This window comes from Corvus moneduloides, chromosome 2, assembly GCF_009650955.1.
Source record: "Corvus moneduloides isolate bCorMon1 chromosome 2, bCorMon1.pri, whole genome shotgun sequence".
NCBI lineage: Eukaryota > Metazoa > Chordata > Aves > Passeriformes > Corvidae > Corvus > Corvus moneduloides.
In genome coordinates, this window is record NC_045477.1 from 43,694,656 (window position 1) to 43,713,641 (window position 18,986).

The 18,986-nt window shown below is 45.4% G+C and overlaps 1 protein-coding gene across 1 annotated transcript; it reads left to right on the top strand.

The window, feature by feature from the left end:
* The first annotated feature begins 853 nt into the window (after positions 1 to 853).
* Positions 854 to 11,142, top strand: LOC116439582 (vitelline membrane outer layer protein 1-like). The gene is made up of 3 exons (XM_032099298.1): positions 854 to 9,550; positions 10,124 to 10,227; positions 10,774 to 11,142. Exons 1-3 carry the CDS (start codon positions 9,380 to 9,382, stop codon positions 11,066 to 11,068), a joined length of 570 nt encoding a protein of 189 aa, XP_031955189.1. The 5' UTR covers positions 854 to 9,379; the 3' UTR covers positions 11,069 to 11,142.
* The last annotated feature ends 7,844 nt before the right edge of the window (positions 11,143 to 18,986 follow it).

Here is an 18,986-nt window from a genome sequence, read left to right on the forward strand (position 1 = left end):
TTTTGGACTGGTATCGAAACCACGCAGTGTGTTCACTTCAGATTCACTTGTAGGTAACACAGAATTCAAATGCTCGCCACTGAAAATGCCTTCTTCAGGTATGTCAGGAACTGAACATGCCTTGACAAAACAAAATGGGGATGGCTCAAATCTCCTTAGCAGCACAGCAAATTTCAGCTCCAAAACCCCAACAAGTCCCAACTGGAATACACTGCACCTCTGCAGAGGTGAGCAGTGTTGATGAGTCTCAGCTGCTGCAATGGCACTGGCTGCTACTGGTGCACTGGAGATCTGCTGTCCAGGCTCCCACATCAGGTTTTCACTGCAGCTGCACCAGGGACACACAGTCTGGAGTGGTTTTCCGGTCCCAGAAGAGTGTTGCAAAAAAGTGAACATATTCCAAAGCACACAGTGCAAGTCCTGTTCCTTAAATTGTTCACTTAAATAATTAGTCCAGGTCTGGCAATTTTAGAGCAGCTCAAATGGGATTATTTTTGTAGGCTGGTTTTTATTTTGAGAGAGTTTACACAAGTAAACCACTGTTTCTACTCTCCTTTTCCCTGTTTCACCTCCAAATGTCCTTTCACCTCCCATCCCTACCTTAAAAAAGAGCTGGTGCCAGTCTGAGAGGGAGTTTCCTACCCAAAACCCAAGCCAGATCTGTGCCAGTGCTCAGACAGGTTCACGGGCTCACCCAGCTCCATGAACAATGTTGTAGCTGGAAGAAAGTGCCAAGTATCCCAGAAAATTGGCTTCATGGTATTCCTTTCATGTCAGTGCTAGGAAGGATTTATTTCTTTGTTTATTTTCTTCACTGCTGCTTGGGGGATATTTACACTTTGCTAGGCTTACATTGCTGGTCAGGAAAAGGACTCCCCAGGCAGCAGGAATTTGATGTCCCACAGTTTCTTATCTGCAACTCTAATCCAGCTTGTATTAATAAAGGTTGAAGATTATTTAGGGCCTCCAGTCTGCTGGCCAGTTACAGAGGGGATGGGAAATTCAAGATGGACTTACAGGAAAACGTAACACATGCAATTAGTGATTTTACTAATATTCTCATATACTTAATCTAATAAACACAGCACATGCTGTAATGCATACATGGCCCTGGTTACTTACATTCTCCATCAACAGTTTGCGTAAACAAATCCCAGCTGATCGACTGCCTTTTCTTGGATTCCTGATGTTTTCCCAATTTTACCCTGGAAATACAGAGAAAATAAACACTTTGTAATGATGCTTTTGGCAGCGGCCTTCACCCATTTACTAGTGTGAAGCTCCCGTAGACTCCTGTCACTTGACATTTCACGCTCCACTCTCTGAGGCACCGACAGAGGCTTGGGTGCCTGGGAGCACAGTGGTGCAGCGGCCGAGGCAAGCAGTCAGGCAAGGCCCCAGGGAAACGTGTTCCCAGCAAGCCTACAGGCAAATGTGACATGATCCTACATGGCTGAGGGGGAGCATCGGCATCTCCCTCCCACCCCTGTCCATTCACTCACACCTCCAGCAAACAAAACCTCAGCTGAGAGCCTGTGGCTGCAGAGTCCCCGTGGTGCGCACTGAGCCATGCCCAGGAGAGCTGCACTGCTCCCCATGAGGCTCTTCCCACCTGGGTCCCCATCAGCCCTAGAAGTTACATGCCCGGTGAGTCTCCAGAGAGGAGAGCAGCTCCTGGGAGCTCCGCCTCCTGAAGGTCAGGATGGGCTCTTGGCTTGCAGAATTAGTCATTTGATTAGAGCAAACAGGTTTGGAAAGATGTTCAGGAGGTCTTCTAGTGCATTCCTACTCCAAAGCAATCACTGCACACGAGGCACACTGATGCATGTTTGCTCAAACTTTTCCAAAAATCCTCCACTGATAATCTTGCAACCTCCCAAGGCTTAATTATTGTTATTAAGGGTACTCCTTGGTCAATCTTAGCCTGCTGCAGTACTCATCCATTATTCTTTGTCTCAGACAGACAGAGCCCTGGCCATTCCATTCCACCTTGCAGCAGTATTCTGGACTGTTGCAGGCTCTCATCCTGTCCCTCTCCTGCAGCAGCTGTGACTTGTTTGCAGTGCGTGGGGACTTGCGAACCTTCTCACTCCCTGCAGGCCTCACGTGACTGCACTCCTACTGTGGTATGGTTTCTAAGTCCCTGGAGCAATGCCTACCTCCCCAACACATTCCTCCCCTACCTCCCCTACATCTCCCCCTTGAACAGGAGTTCTGTACAGCCACCTTCTTCACCCCTTACAGTTGCCACCCAGCCTGGCTCTACATGGCATGGAGGGAGCCCAGTGAGGAAGAAGACAGAAAAACCTGGGGTAGACTTTGTCCCCTGAGCTCCCTGCATTGTCCTTCCCACATCCTCCCATGGTAGCACTGGCTGTAGACCCCTGACTGAACTGCTATTCCCACGACTCCCTCTCTGCTATCCTCCCACATCTCAGTTACACGGTCCCAGCTCTCATGCTCGTTATGCACAGGTCATGTTTTCCAGTCTGCTGACTGTTTTTGTTGCTTTCTATTGGACTCTATCCAATTGGGCCACATCCTTCTGGAAGTTCAGTGCCCTCAGCTGAGCAGAGCAGCCCCACTCTGGGCTCACACTTGCTGAGAAGAAAATTCACTCCATTTGTCTTGCAGGCTGTAATTTGGTTGGTATTTCTCAGCATGGAGATGACCTGACGCCGCTGACTCATGCATTGCCTTTGATCTTTTATGACCCCCAGACCCTTCTCTGCAGAGTGATGTCAATGCAAGTATTTTTCTTCATGCAGCTGCTTATTTCTGCAGAAAGTGGGAGCTCATCCTTGTCTCTGCAGAATTGCATCCTATTTTTCTCAAACTATTTCTCCAATTTGACAAGACCATTTGTCAAGCTCAAGCGGTGTCTTCCAAAGTACTTGCAGCCTATTGCAGTTTGCTATGGCTTGCAAAGTTAATAAGCTTGTTATTTATTTTATAGACAACCATTAATAATGACCTGGCCCAGCATTTCCCTGCTAGTGAATTTCTTCCCAGAGGCCACCCTGTTCATTCTTCATGAAGTCTTTCTGTGGAAATTGGATTTGGTCAGGCAAGAGATAGGAGGAAACAAAGCTAAACTCAGATTATTACTCATTTCCCATCTGAGGGGAAAAAAAGTAGCACATAATGCATATCATCTACTTCATTTAGCAGTCAGAGCCAGTAGCAAGTCACAAATGTGTGTCCCTGTGCTGTGGGTGTGTCACACAGTCACCAAATCAAGATCACCTCCCATGTGCCAGCGTGCCCCAGAGAGGAGCTGAAAGATGGAAGGGGACGGTGCATGCAGTGGCTGGGGCAAAGATTATCAGCGAGCCTGGGGGAGACCACCAAAGCAGGACAGGGGTCAAAAGGCAAAAGCCATGGGACCATAAATGGGACCACAAAAAGAGAAAAGCTCTCTGGCTGCACCTTTGCTTGGCCAGCTGAGGACCTCACTTATATCCAGTCTGTCTGTTTCTCCTATCAACTCAAAAAGGTTGCCCAGCTCTCCCAGGTCCTCAGCAGTCATGGCCAGTCTCCTGCTTCGCTGCTGCGCTGAGCAGTGGCTCTCCTCACCCTGACAGCTGCTCTCAGATGAGACAGGAGCAGATGGCAGCAGTGATTATGGAGGCTGCATTACCCTATGCTGCTGCAGTATAAACTCTCTCATTTCCAAAGCTAGGAGCTACCCAGTGACTGCTCTTTCTGTAGGCTCAAGATTGACATGCACACCCTCTGCAGCCGCTTTCTGCTGGTTCTGTTCCTGCATGCTCAGGACAAAGGAGCTCAGCAGCACAGCCCTGTGCCTGCTGTGCCCATGGAGGCTCCTGGGCTCACAGAAGGATTGTTCCTCCTGTGGATATACCAAGGGATTTGCAATGACAGTAAAGAACCCCTCCTTTTCTGTGATCTACCTCCTGCCCTTGTACTTGCAATACCCTGTCTCACAAGGAGAATTCATTTGTGATTGAGGTATTTTTCTTGTGTGGTGTTTTGAGGTTTTATTCTTCCTGTCTGTTTGCAATCAGCAAATGGGCCCTTGGAGTATAACAGCTACAAGAATATCTGAAACTTGGTTTTCAGACTGGAGGGGTGTTATTAAAGAAGAATTTTGAGGCTTTGAAAACAAGAGTAATGGGGATTTAACTATTCAAATGTCCAAAGTTCCCAGACAACAGAGAAAATACCAGAAGGAAGTGCAAAGGAAGAGCTCAAAAGGATAAATCTGTGTGGTTTAGGAAAGAGAAGGGATGAGATAATGTCTGGAAATTGATTAAAGTAGAGAAGTGACTGTGTAAACTGGGAGGAAGAACATAAATCAGGCAAGAAATGTGTTCAGAATTAACTCAGAGGACAAGACCAGAGAAGAATTTTGCTGTCACAGTCATGGCAGTAACACTGTCATAAAACACTAGTTTTACACCAGTTCGGTCCCAAACAACATCTGAGCAGACGTGGCTTTTTCACAGAACTTGAGCGCCCTGGTCAAAGGAGGGACAACTTCAAAGGAAGATAAAGTTTCTGAAGGTCATATCCAGTCAAGTTTTGAAGATTTCTTTTTCTCCACAAAAAATCCTTTTGTCAAATTTGTATATTTTCACTCTTCAAAGTGAGCAAGAGCTGGCAGCAGTACATCATGCCAGGATAGCTATGGCTTTGCTTGGTATGAAATACCAACAAAACTGATAAAGTTCCCAGGACTCACCACCTGGAAGGAATTTCTTGGCAGATTTCACACACAAAGAGAAGTACTTAATTCTCAGTTAATTTTAATTCACTTTTGCATCCCCCATCCTCTCTTCAGAAAAACTCTCCTAGTGATCTCTCCAGGCTGGCTGTGGGGCACCACCACAGCTGCAGGATGCCCATCTCTCTCTGCATCTCAGGGCTAAGACAATGCTGTAGGTCTCTGTTGCCAGGTCCTCAGGAGTGCTCAGAGTAGTTCCTGGCTCTCTATTCCTCTTGCTCACTGAAAAACCACGGATACAGACCCTGCACAGGGTCCTTCTCCATTCTTCCTACCCAAGAGCAATCTTCAAAGGAAACCTATGGGCTTGTGGACTGACTGACTGCAGGAGTGGCCTGAAGGTTATGGTGCTGGAAGTCCAGGACCAGGAAACACAAGTTATTAAGTTGTACTTGGGGAAGGGTAAAAGAAGATTGTCAATGTTAAACCATAAGGTAAAGGAGGCTGCAGGAGACAGTGAGTGCTATTATTGTGGTCAGACGGAAAAAATAGAAGTAACATATCTGGTGGTAGATTGCATGTGAAAACATGGTAGACAAAAAGCACTTTGAGGAACAAATGGCAAAGGGAATTAACACTATCAATGTTTCTTCACATCAAAGATTCAGGACCCCATCAGAAAATCTGTTGGACCAGCTGATATTATAATAGATCATAGCAGATATGGCCATTTTTTAATTATTTATTTGCTCAGTGCTCATAGTGGAAGAAACTTTGTGTTCAGATGGCTCCAGCCATTCTTGGGGGTTAGGGTTCTTAACAAAGATTAGGTAGAACTCAAAATTACTTCAGAAGAGATATTTAAAAAGTCACAGAGTGAATAGCAGTGAACGACTGAAGCTGATACTAAGTACCCTGGAGGTCTAAACTGGAAGAGCTAAGATCATAGCAGTGATGAATAATGTGTCATTTAAAATTACTGGAAAGTTAAACAGAGGCAAACGAGGTCAATTTTAAAAATTTGCTCCAAAGGTGATCTGCCTAACTACAGGCCTCTTATTCCAGCTTAGATACTACAGTGGGGTCTGCCAATCTGTGCTGCATCTATGTGCTGTGGCAAAGTCTTTGTGGGGAAACTGCAGGGGTGGCTTCTGTGAGAAGATGCCAGGGGCTGCACCCATGTCAGACAGAGCCAATGCCAGCCAGCCCCAGGAATTACTTAGCAAAGCTGAGCCCATCAGTGATGCTGGTGGCACCTCTCTGATAACGTATTTAAGAAAGGGTAAAAATCCTGCACAGCAGCTGGAGAGAGGAGTAAGCATATGTGAGAGGAACAGAGCCCATGGAGGTCCATGGGGGAGCAGAGACCTTTTGAGCCACTGCATCTGTTTTTAAACTGACATGACAGCAACAGGAGTACAATGTCAGTCAGTGTCAAAGGCTGACTGATGCCCTTGGCAGCACCAGAGAATTCTTGATACTAGGTCTTTTATCAAAAAAACCTATCTTTAGTTTACAGATGTGGGACGAATTTAACTGGTTTTATCTCCAATGACATTACAAAGGCCATTGCAAGAATGTTTTCAGCCCACACACAACGTAAAGTGACTGTTTCTCACCACCATCTAAGAAGGTTTATGTTGCTGGAGAAGGTCAGCGGAGAACACAGCTCCTGAAGAGTCCCACCATCTTAAAAATGGGCAGTAAATAACAAAATCTCTTCTGCCCTAGGGAAAGGGGGATCCACCTATCCTGAACTTAGGTATCTACAATGTCAGTGTGTACATGCAATGTCAATAAGGCTACTGCAAGCACTTCATTCTTTAATCTTGATGTTTTGGCTCTGTGATTACATTTTACTGTTCTGCCGATTTCTGATGATTTTGAACGCCTGCACTGTTTTCAAATATTTTGTCTTCGTTGTAACTCTCTGTTCTTTTTCTTTGCCATAGGGTGGAGGACTTAACTTGTCAAAAAAAATACAGATATTTCCTTTTGGTTTATATGTTTGCAAAATTACAGAACTGATCTTTGCTCTCCACTGGCCATCTTGTCTTCAGTTGCTGAGTCTAATGCTATCCTGTCTTCCAATATCTTGTTCAAAAGAAGAGAGGACATGTCACATATGACCCTACTGCTAGCTTCCATAGCTTGCCAGCAGAGACGTTGCCAGACTCACTGAGTTCAAACTCCAGCTTTCCAAAGTTACATAATTGAAAATCCACCCATCCTAAGCTTGCAAGCTGGTACTTTTCCTGCCTAACTAGAAACCTGCAGGTTAACTGAAGAGAAAAAGAAGCAGTGGGTGAAGAGCAAGAGCTTTCCCAGATGATAAAATGTTAATTAGCAGGGATGTTAGAGACATCACTGGATGCTCAGGGTATCAGCAGGTCTACCCAAAAGTACTCATTGGTCCTGCACTCCAGCAGCACAAATTCAGCTGCTGATACTGATCCCATCATTTCAATTTCAGTCCATTCCTTACTCCTAGAGCTGGGGAAGTTTTCTGGAGGGAAAGGGGTGAGGGAGAAGGGGAGGGAAAGTTCTTTGACCTACAAAGATTCATCACTCTGGAAGAGTTAATGAGAGAAAAGAGAGGGAAATACAAAGCTGAGATTAGTTCCTTGTTTGTTTTCTTGCTCTCCACCGTGAAGTTACAGAAATACGTCCAGTGTTCGCTTTCTGCCACAGGCAGTTAATTACTTGTGTGAATAGTTTTCACTGCTTCCTGCTGGAATATCCCAGAACCACCAACCCAGTGTCACTGTCTCTGCCACCTCCTCCCCACACAGCCAAAAGGAACAACAAAAAATCAGCTGAGCAGGGTTTTTTTGCAACCAAGATCTCCTTTCTGCCACCTACAGTGGCAGGACTGCTGGGGCTGGAGCTCAGACTGTTAGACAGAGAGGAAACAGGAGATGTGTGAAAGCAGAAGACTGAGAAAACAGGCCCTGTCAGTAAGAGGGACTCAAACAGAGAAAGATTTAGCTCTGTGAATATAACTACAAACTGTGAAACATCTCACTTTTTTTGGCTTTAGTCATCTTGGGGTTTCGTCACTGCTTTTCTTTAAGATTCCTGTACAGGTCTAGGTATCGCTGACACTGCTCAACCCTAACTTTCCACATATCCTGAAAGCTTCATCATGCAGCCAACATGGTTAATGGAGAGGGTTGATAATATCACTCATTCACAGCTCTTCACTGGACACAGAACCTGGCAACAGCCCATTGCTCTTGCTTGTGTCTGCAGCCACTCTTATGAAGAAATCCAGTCTAGACCTCAAGCTTAGAAAGTTCTATGTCACCAGGAGTGGCAAAATATCCATGAGCTATCCATTCTCCTGACCAGAACCCTGACCACACAGCCCTTCATCCGTGTTGTTTTCTTTCTGACACGTTCCTGCTGTCTACAAGATACAATAACATAGTAGGACATCTTTGTCTTCATTGTCTCCTGTGGGGTGCTGTGAGCACCTGAGGACCTTTACAATTCTACCCAAGGGGTAACATCAGAGGGTTTCAGCTGAAAGTACCACTTCCCCCTTCACCTGCACTAAGTGGCTCTTACAGAAGTAGGCCATTCCATTCTTCAGTAATTAAAGCCTGGAATAACTTTCTCCCTATTTTGGCTGTGCTTACAGTGCTGGTATATACTGATATATATATGTGTATATATATATATACTTATGTATTATACTGCTAATATATGCTGCTATACTGTAGTATAGACCTCACAGGACAACTCTCCATGGTGACATCACTGACTCTTCAATGGACTGGGAGCAGCTCCTCCTACTCTGAAATTACTCACAGGATACCCTTGATATTGCTGTCAGCAGAGGTTTCTTCTCTGGCTAGTCCCTTTGGAGGAACAAGGAATGAAATAGGAAGTCACATCTGAGAAAGGCACAAGAGCAGAAGTAGGGTCTGCTTCTGCTGGACACTCCCGCCCTCTCTGGATGCTCACACCTCCTAAAGATACATCTGGGCAGCTAGGAGCTGCACAGCTCCATGGGATGATGCAACCACATGAAGTTTTGCTCCCACTCCCCCGCCCCCAGTACAAGATGCAAGTAAACTGAAGTGAGTTCAGCAAGGGCCACACGAGGCGGGTGGCAGCAGGAGCACCCATCCTGTGAGGTGGACACACTTCATTTAGTCACCTACACTTAATGCCCGTCCCAGAGGAAAATGCAACGGCTTCCAGTGCAGGCACTTTCCTCAGCCTCAGTGAGATGGTGAGGAGAGAAGGAAAGCAAGGAGGAAACAAGTGAGGACTTGTACACAGTGAAGGACTGAGACTGCTTCATCTCAAGCTTTCCCTCAGCCCCTGAGAGGTTTCTTCCCCTTCCAGTCCTTCACTTCTCCTCCCACCCCTCTCTCTGTTCAACACCCTCCTTGCAGCATTGCCAGGACTCTCCTCCAAACCACCATCACCTTGGGGAATGATCCCAGCTCCACCTCCCTTTCCTCCCCTTGCATCCACAAGTTTTCACAGCGCTGTAAGTTCCCCAACCAGTGCATACCAGGAGGCCTCCCCACTGAGGGCAGGCAGTCAGCAGGAGCAGTACATAGCAACAATGAGCACTCCCTGGGAGCTTTGTTTACACTGCCAAAGACTCCCACCCACTCTCCTGGCCAATAAATTCCCCTGTGAGAGCACCTCCAGGCACTGAGCAGGTTCCCTGTGATGCAGCTGCTCATCTCAGCCATCCTCTGCCTGCTGGGCTCCTGCTGCCTCTGGGGCACCGAGTCACGGCAGTATGAGTCCATCCTCACGGTGCCAAATGGAGGTCCCTGGGGCTCTTGGGGGCACAAGCAATTTTGCCCCAGTGGCTACGCAAAGGGATTTGAATTGAAGGTAAGTTTTGACTTCTTCAGGGTGGGGAAAAAACCTGCTGTGGGACAATGTTATTTTGTTCTGGTCATAGCAGGGCTGGCCACAGCACCTTGCTCCATCACAGCAGTTTGTATTGTATCTGCATCATGCAGACTTCTCAGCAAGAAATCTCTCCAGGCTCCCTGCCAGTAAGTGATTTCTTAGCAAAGGGGTCTCTTGGGTAAAAAAATACCTGGGGTTTGTACAGCAGAGCCTGTTCCCAGGTGGCTGGGACAAGTCCCATCTGCCAGCACCCCAGCTCTGGGTATCACAGCACATGGTGAGAGGGTGGGCATGGCCTGGGACAGCAGCTGCCAAGTACTCCTGTGTCCAGAGCCCTTATTCCACCACTTGGAGAAAAACAAAGGTGGGCAATAGCAAAAAGGGCTTCCTGAGAAATGCCATGGAGCTGCCTCACAGCCCTGCTCAGCTGCACTGATGTTCTTGCTCTGTCCCCAAAGCCTCCTCCCCTCCCTCATCACGAGGGCTCGCCTCATCACCTCTTTTAAAAGGGGGACAGTGCTGACCTCTCTCATTTTCTTCCCCTCTTCTAAGGTCCAGCTCTACCAGGGGTTTTGGCTGTTTGGTGGTGACACAGCTCTGAATGGCATCCGCCTGCTCTGCACGGACGGCACAGTCATTGAGTCCTCTGTGGGGTGGTGATCAGCCTTCGCTTGCTCATCCTCCTTCAGGGCAGCAGCTTCTGGGAGCTTGAAGGGAAACCACTGCAATGGTTTCTCCATAGGCACCCCCACCCTCTGTGAAGGTGGCTCAACACCCTGCTTGAGGAGGTGGGTGAGTTCCCCTTGGCCACAAAGTGTCAAGGTTTCAGGGTAAAGGTCTGGTCCCGTGGAAAGGAAGAGTGCTTTGGAAAATTAAGGAAAGAGCATAAATTACAGACCTTAAACCTGTGCTTTCTCCTTTTCCTCAAATGCGTACTTTGGAAAGTACATTAAGTAACAGGGACAAAGCAAGCAGCTGAAATTGCCAAGGGGTTTCTGCAGGAACAGGGCAGCCTGGAGCTGGTGGTGGCTGGGCATCCAGGGGATAGTGGGGAAGGAGAGTGCAACTGCTGCTCCTAGAACCTGCCACCCCGGTGTAGGTCCCTTGTCCCAGGACTGCCAGGACCCCAGGCAGGTTGTGGTGTTGTTTGCAGCACAGCAGAGGCTGGACAAGCCTTGGCAAGTTGCTTTTTCCTCTGGCAGGTGGGGAAACTGGACTGAGGCCCAGCTCTGCTCCAGCAACCAGCTGGTTTCCTTCTCACTGCGCGTGGAAAGGTGGCAGCACCTGCGAGACAACACGGCAGTCAACAACGTGAGGTTTGCCTGCTCCAACGGGACACAGCTGGAGGGCTGGGGACTTTCGGGGGGTCACTACGGCCCATGGAGCAGCAACTGCACCTCTGGGGCCATCTGTGGGCTCCAAACAAAGGTGGAAGAACCCCAGGGGAAGTGGGATGACACAGCTCTCAATGACATGAGAGTCTTCTGCTGTCATTAAACCTGACTCCCCCACCCCATGCCAGCGTCTACAAAGCTGCACAGCATTAAACCTTGAATCTGTCCTTGCACAAAGAGCAGTGTACAATTTTTTTCTGTCCTATTTTGTCAAGGGTAGCCAGATCCCATGGCTACAGCACTTCATAAGAAGGGTCTTTGTGTTTATTGTGATTAAGCTTTGTAAAATTTATAACCTACAAAATTCCTGTGAGGGAGCACAGGAGATTCCCACACCTGTTGGTAAGGCAGGAGGTGGGACTATAAGGGCTGAACAGTGAAGTAGAAGAGGGATCATCTGCCCTGGCAGAAACTGTGGTTTCAAAGGAGAGGAAGGGGAACTCTTCATCCTATCTCCATTATAATGGTTAGGATGTGGAGGGATCACTATCAGACATCCATCCATCCATCCATCCATCCATCCATCCATCCATCCACAAGTAAGTTCAAATATACCATGCAGCTTGTGGTCCCAGCTCCATGCCTCTCCTTCCAGCCTTCTCAGCACAGCACCCTGAGGATTTTTGTTCCAAAGACTGCAATAATTCACTTGTATTGCAGTTAGAAATGTACATAGGTACCTTTCCTGTACCCACCACCATCTCCTTCAGCATCCAAACCTCCTGCTCAGTTCTCCTCTGGAGCTCATCTTTTGTGCCTCTTCCTGAGGTTGTAGGCAACACCTTGTGAGTGAGGACTGTGGCCATAACAAGTGTTGGGACAGGGATCAGCCACAAAACCAGGTCTCACAGGGCGTTATGCAGGAACAGGTTGGTTGGAGAGCATTATGATGCACATGTGCAGGAAGGACTCGAGAAGGAAAGGAGCAAACAATAAGGATTAGGAGAGTTCCAGAGAGAATTGCAAGGATTTCAACCAAACACTTACCTCTGTCCCTGGAGTGCAAAGAGGAGGCAGAAATCTGAGAAAGGCATAGGAGGGAAGGAGAATATCCTCAACTCTGTGGAGTTCATACACTTTTCCCATGCTCATGTATTTGAAATTTGTTTACTACAGTATTCTCTCTGATAGGTAAGTCTTGCTTAGGAAGTTTGTGAATGGTCCTCAGTTACACCTGTGAGCTGAGACCTTCTGTGCACACACCTGAACACACAGACAATGTTATCTTTGCTTAATCCCTGCTGGGATCCCAGATGTTCCAGAGGTTTCTGAAGCATTAGCTGTACCACCATGTGCCCTTATGCATCCAGAGGGACTGCTTGCCACTTGGCATGCAGCCAAGAAAAGCTTTACAATAAGTATATTTACGAGCATATTTAACCCTTTCTGCCAAGTTTTTGGAAACAGGGGGTTGAAAGTCCAAGCAGTTATATTTTTACTGCCAGTTTGGTTGATTTCCACATGCTTTTCTTATTCCATACCTCTACTGGTAAGCCCCACAGAGCCGCCTATTATCTTAGGAGAGTACCAGATTTAAAATCAAAAGAGAAACACTAAATATGTGATCTGGCAATAAGGTCACACATCCTCATGGATGATTTCCAATTTTAAGAGGTAAAGGCATCTCAATTTTTGTTACAGGAATCTCTCTCTACAATTAGATATAATAGGAAAATGCATAACTCAGCTTTTCTTCCAGAAAAAAACGTTTCCCTAGGGCACTCTGAAATACACTGAGACAAAAAGATGGGATTCTTGTCATGAATGTCTCAAAGGTTTTTATGTTATCTTTGCATTATTATATCATTTTCATATTACTCATTACTCATTCACTCAAGCAAGTTGCTGTACAAAGCGCTTTACATGGCATTAAACATGAAAGAGTTTCTGTCAACAAGGAGGTTCCTGCAAGAAAACTAGTCTTAAAAGTCATTTCATGGTCTCCCCACTCAGCCCTCCCCATCATAATAAAAACATTTTATTGGGCTGAATCCAAATGTCATGGCAGATCCTCTTGAATAATAAATTTCCCAGTTTCCGGGCAGAGGAGATCTAACAGTGAAATGCTGGAAGAGTTGTCCCTGTCCATTACTCCTTCAAATTCATTATTTGACTAGCATATATACTAGATTTTGTATGGTGTATGTCACTAGTCTACAACAGTGAACCCCAGGGCTTGTCACAGTCCACCAGAACAGGGCAAGGCTCATGTCAAGCACTCACTTCCTGTGCACTCACACCAGCATGTGACCACTCTTCTCTCAGGAAAACCTGAATGGAATACCACATGGAAATCCAAGGCTTTTCAGTAATGGTCCTACTTCTTGCACGATTACTCACCCTGATGTACCAGCATGGGCTGGTTGAGATGTTTAATGTTACATCCCTCACTTCATACATGTTTTGCCTTTAGGCATCTGTGGTGAAAAGTAGCCAGCAGCATCCACTTTTCACCCATTTTTCACTGGGCAGAACATGCACGGAGCTCCAAATGATATGTAAAGATATTCACAGCCACACTTCCTCAAAAGACACAGGTGATGTGCAGCAGCAACTGTTAATGAAGTAACACCAGTTATTCTGGTGTTATATCCATGCTGGCCTGGAGCACTGCTCAGCACAGGTACCCAGTATCCAGAGCCCAGGCAGCACTAGGCTCACAGCTGTTCAGAGCAAGCCCACAAAGAGATAGATCTACTTTTGTCCTTAGCCCTCTCTCTCCAGGGCTCAGCACTGCTTTCCCACTGCTCCCACACATTCTTCTGCATAGAATTTTTATGCAGAACTTTGTGCTTCCTTCTGTGCTATATGCAGGATAATGCCTGCTTTCCCTCAAACCTCTCTCCTCACTCACAAAAGACAGAGCCCTGTGGAGAATGGGAGCGTTCCTGTGACAGCTGCTTAGAGCAGCATTCACATTTGCACCTGATAGCCCCTGTACTATCAGAGAGGCTCTGTCTCACTCTTACTGTCTGTTCTGGTGACAGAATTCATACATGAAAACCACAGTAATGGACCAGAGCTCCTGTGTCATTTGACATTGTGCAAACAGGGAGCAGAACAAAGGTCCATGCTCTAATCTTTGCTGCAACTTGAGCACACACATTAACAGGCATCCTCTTCACGTGCTGAGGGAGGTGACAGTGCACTTCTTAGAAGCCACAGTCCTGTCCTCCAGCTGTCATGACACCTGCAACACCCTTCCTGGAGTGAGAGAATAAATATGAAATAGAGCAGGATGAAAAACACCTTGGAAATCTTCTTAGTGTTTCTCCCAAGAGTACTGAAGGAAGACACAGAACTTTTTTACCTTCCCCATTCTCATTCAAACGTTTGGTTCCCCTGGTGCATTTGCAGCCTTTGGACATCGCTGTCGCATGACACAGCTGAAATAATGAATACTAAAGCTGGGAAATAGCACTATTCAAAGCTTTGAAAAATGTTCATGGCAGATATCAGAGACTCACTTCTAGGTACTGAGCATTTCAAACAAACTACCTCTGTAACGGTGGTCAGCCCCAACAGTCTCTTGGAAAGTTTGTTTCCTCCCTAAAAGCAGCAGGGGTTGGACTCCACTCTAAGCTGCACTGTGAGATGTTGCAGCCTAGAAGATCTCTGGTGCTTATCAGCATTCTCATCCTCTGAGACCACCACATTCCCTTCAGAAAAACTGCAAAGTTTGAACTTGGCTCCACCTTAAGCAAATGTCCCCAAAGTTCAAAACTCTTCCAAGCCAGCTTATTTCCTCTAGAACATCTTTAATGAAGTATTTATATTTTCCTTGAAGTAGAAATACTGTATCTGATTTTATCTGTTATTTTTCATTTTAGTAGGAGATTTGGTTTTGCTTCCACAAGTGTGTCTTTGACCTGTAATAAAATCTGTACTGAAGTAATAGCTAATTCTGAACAAGTAAGTAACAATTCCAGTGAATCCAAGGGAGGGTACAAACAACTACATCCCTCTGACCTTTCTGTGCCCTTTTTCAGAAGCAAACATGTACTTTGGGCAAAAGAACATGTACTTTGAGCAAAATTTCTTGTGCTGTGGTTCTGCAGGGCCATAGTAGAGTGCTGTCTGTACCCACATAATTAGAAGGAAGGTTAATGAATTGATAAGCACATGTTTCCAGTGGAAAATTCAGATAGAAAGCATATTTAGGTGGCCTAACAGTTTATTAAATTAGATTATAATAGACACTTTGCTCTTTGGAAAGTGTCATTTCAAGATAAATTTACCTCTGGAAAGTCCATTAGTAAAAGAAGGGCTGTCATCTCTACTGATGCAAACTAGTGTCAGCCATTATTTCTTTTGGTATGAATATTTTTCCCCTTTTTTCCTTTCTATCCCTTGATATTTTATATCTTCTCTTTGGTTATCTAGCAAAAATAGTGTTCAGCCTCAGCCATGACTTCAGATACACACTTTCTAACACTTACTGCTGTATTGGAGATTTCCTCCTTCTGCTCAGCTTCACCAGTGTTTGCAGGGACATTTCCATGAGAGCAGCCACCTTCCTTGTGCAGGATTCAGCAGCTGATGTAGGAATAACCAGTCTACTGTGTAGCTTCCAAATGCTGCTGAGCCTAGGAAAGAGGAGTAGAGGGACCCCACACCGCCCATGCCAGTTCACCAATACCTACATCGGATTCCCTTGGATGTCCACGAAGAAGCTGAAGGTGGCCTTGCTGAAGAAGAGGAAAGTACACATGTCCAGGGAGGCTGTACCCTCACTGCTGTGCACAGGGACCATCTCCAGCACTGCTGCCCTTTACACCCACCTGGACCTTTCACGACCCTTTCAGTAGCTCACTTTACCCAGAACATTTTAGCACAGGAAGGGAGAGTTTTTCTGCTTAAGCTATGTTTTCCATGCAGCTGATTTCTCTGAGGGAAGATGAGGTTTCTTCCTACGGTTTGAAGAGATAAGGACATCTTTTGAAAGCTTCCTAGTACCAACCTGCAATGGTGATACTCTGAGAGGAGCGTCTTAATAGTAGCAAAAAACATCACCTCTCATTCCTCTTCTCTCTGGAATTATTTTCAACTATATTTTTAAAAAATTAGAAAAATTATTATATGAAGAAAGCACTTGCTGTTCTCATGGTGCTTTCAAGTCTCACATCTGGTTTTACAAGAACAAGACACCAAGGCGGTGCAATAATTTCATCATCTTGCTAATATCTGTGTCTTGATTGCAGTTGTACTACATCTACCAAAGTCTCATTATGCAGGTATTTTTTGCCATTTCATCACAAAGGCCTGTCAAAAAACAACTACTGTCTAAGCACCCAATTGCCCTTTTTCTCTAAATATTGCTTGTCTGCTTATACAGATTTGTCTAAATGCACCTCAGTCATCTGTAATAAGGTAATAGACCTAAAAAGTACTCAGTGTCATCTTGCATCTTCCACCTCGGTAAAGAACCTGTTTTAAACCTAAACTGATGCCGTTATCACAGATCTTTCTTTCTGCTCCTTGTAGCAGTTTCAGATACCAAGTCCCCATAACTGCAACAGGGAGAAAGAACATAAAGCCATTCCAATGTTAGTGTAATTTTGTTGGGCTGAAAAGTCATAAAACCACGGAATACCAGGTTGGAAAGGGACCTCAAGGATCACCCGGTTCAACCTTTCTCGGCAAAACCATGCTGTAGACAAGATGGCCCAGCACCCTGTCCAGTTGAAGCTTAAAATCTATAGTTGGGCAGGGAGAATTTGTCCTGTTATCCATAAACATCAGTTTTCCCCCACTTATTTCGTCAGTTTTGGCCTCATTTTCTTTGGATTTTAAGCTGTTTGGGCCGAGCACAATCTTACTATGTACATAGGGTGTCTACTGTAAGGGGACACCTAGACCCTGCAACAAAGGATTTGCTGCCCTCCCCAAGGCTTTTCATGCAAACTTGGAAAATGCTGAGAGGAAGAAATGTTGTGTCTTGAGAGAACCTGCCTTTGACTAAGGAATCTGCATCTTTTTGTACTTCTGGATAATTTTTCTAAGAAAATTAGGCAGCATCTTGAAGGCTGAACATTAAGTTGATGCAAATTTCAGTAAGTGAGTTGGAAATACCTCAAAAAATACAAGATTTATAATAGTAGAGAGACACAAAGACCACAAAATGGCTGCAGAGCAGCCATTACAGAGCCATATGTCTCCAGCATTATTTTTCATACAAAGTGAGTAATATACTTTTAGTCAAGCACAACAGCTACAAAAACCTGAGTCATTCCTTTGCACAAGAGGAATAAATTGTGTTAGGGGTCAAATTGTGCTGAGGTTCCTCAACAGAAAAACGTAATTAATAGATGAGCACAAGTCCTTGTTAGGTGATGTCCTGAACAGCACAGAAAAAGCAAGTCAAGAGCTAGTATTGTCCTTGGACTTGCCAGGAAGTCTTTATTGCTGAGCTGCATGTGTTAGGCAACCCACACCTGTTTGGATAAAAGGCTGGTGGGAAAGTCATCTCCAGCTCCTCGGGTTGAATGTGTGTCAGTTATTTCTTTCTGTATCCTCAACTCAAGCATCTAAAGAAACTTCTTTTAGTACAGCTTCACAAGGAATGGTTGGCCAAATGAAGGTTTTCTAAAACAAAATCAGATTTGAGTTTCTTCTGGAAAATCACATTAAAAGAAGCTAGAGGAAATCCCCTGCCAGGGAAAGGCAGACTTTGTTGTACCTAACCACACTGTTAAAATCCCTAATTAATGGAGAAAATGTATTTCAGAGACACTATGATCTGTAGGTCCAGATTAATTAGGATAACACTTTAATTATTCAGTGGTAATACATGCCACCTTTGAAACCAAAATCAAAAGTGGGTGCTTGCAAGCTCAGCAACTACCCCAAACACATTTCCTTCTGCTTGTACTAAGGCAGCAAGTAGACTTAATGCAATTCCAATTTTCTCTGCAAGGCCTAAAGCCACCTCAGTTAGGCAGACTGATTCACAGAAGCACACCCTGAAAAGGAGAGAGGACTTTGCAGAACATTTCTCCCCCACATTAGAAGAGATGACTCAGACCTCTTGAAAACTCTTTTGTCTCTCCTAATCGTCATATTGATTGGGGTGGAAATAAGAGGGAAAGTATTTGCTCTCAGTTTCTTCTCTCAATTGCTCTTCCAGTGTTTTGTTTTCCTTGTTATTTTCAAAAACCGTTTTTGTACTTTCTCCAAGCACCCTCAGCAACCTCACCCAGCGTATTTTCAGGGCCATCAGAGTTCCTCCTTCATCCCCTCTGATCAACTTTCCCAGCACGTCTAGAGCAGCTTCCCCTTTTGTGCCTCGTCTCTTTTTTGGGATTAGCTTCTCTTCAGGTTGGCAGGACCTCCTATCACAGAAGCAATATCACCACCAGAGCCATTAATCAAGGCTCTGCCACAGATAGGAGCAGACACAAGCAGACTAGAGGCAGTCAGGTTATTTTATTAGCAAATTTCAGATCAAAACTGGACATCGGTCAAGTGGATAACTACAATTCCTTCTGGCTTCCAAATTACAGAGTAAAACAGCATAATTTTCAACCGTCTGGGTCCAGCAGCACTCTGGGGAGTGCATGATGATGGAATATGTACCTGGAAGTGGTCATTTTCTTTATGTGGCTCTGCCTGTACCACCACGTACGTCACTGATTTCTCCCTTAACTCTTACAGCTTTCTTTCTTCACTTTCTTGGCAGGTACAGCAGTTTCCCCTGAATTTTCCAGTCATTTTCTCTTCAGGTCTGAGTCAGTAGGTGCTGGAGCTGGGATGGTGGAGGCATCCATCACTAGAAACCCCACTGGAAACATTTTTCCCTCAACCTATTTCCATGCTTGCACTCAAACATGCCATGGAGCAGAGTCATTATGAAAGTCATGCCAGTGAGATGTGTTGTCGTAAAATTGAGACCCCCACATAGGAACTTTGTAATTAAGGAATTAACAGAGGCAATGAGTCATTACATTTGGTGCTGTGGGAGTTTTAGGAAAGCATGTTTACAGTAACTCATGGAAGTAAGACATGACCTTTGACACGACATT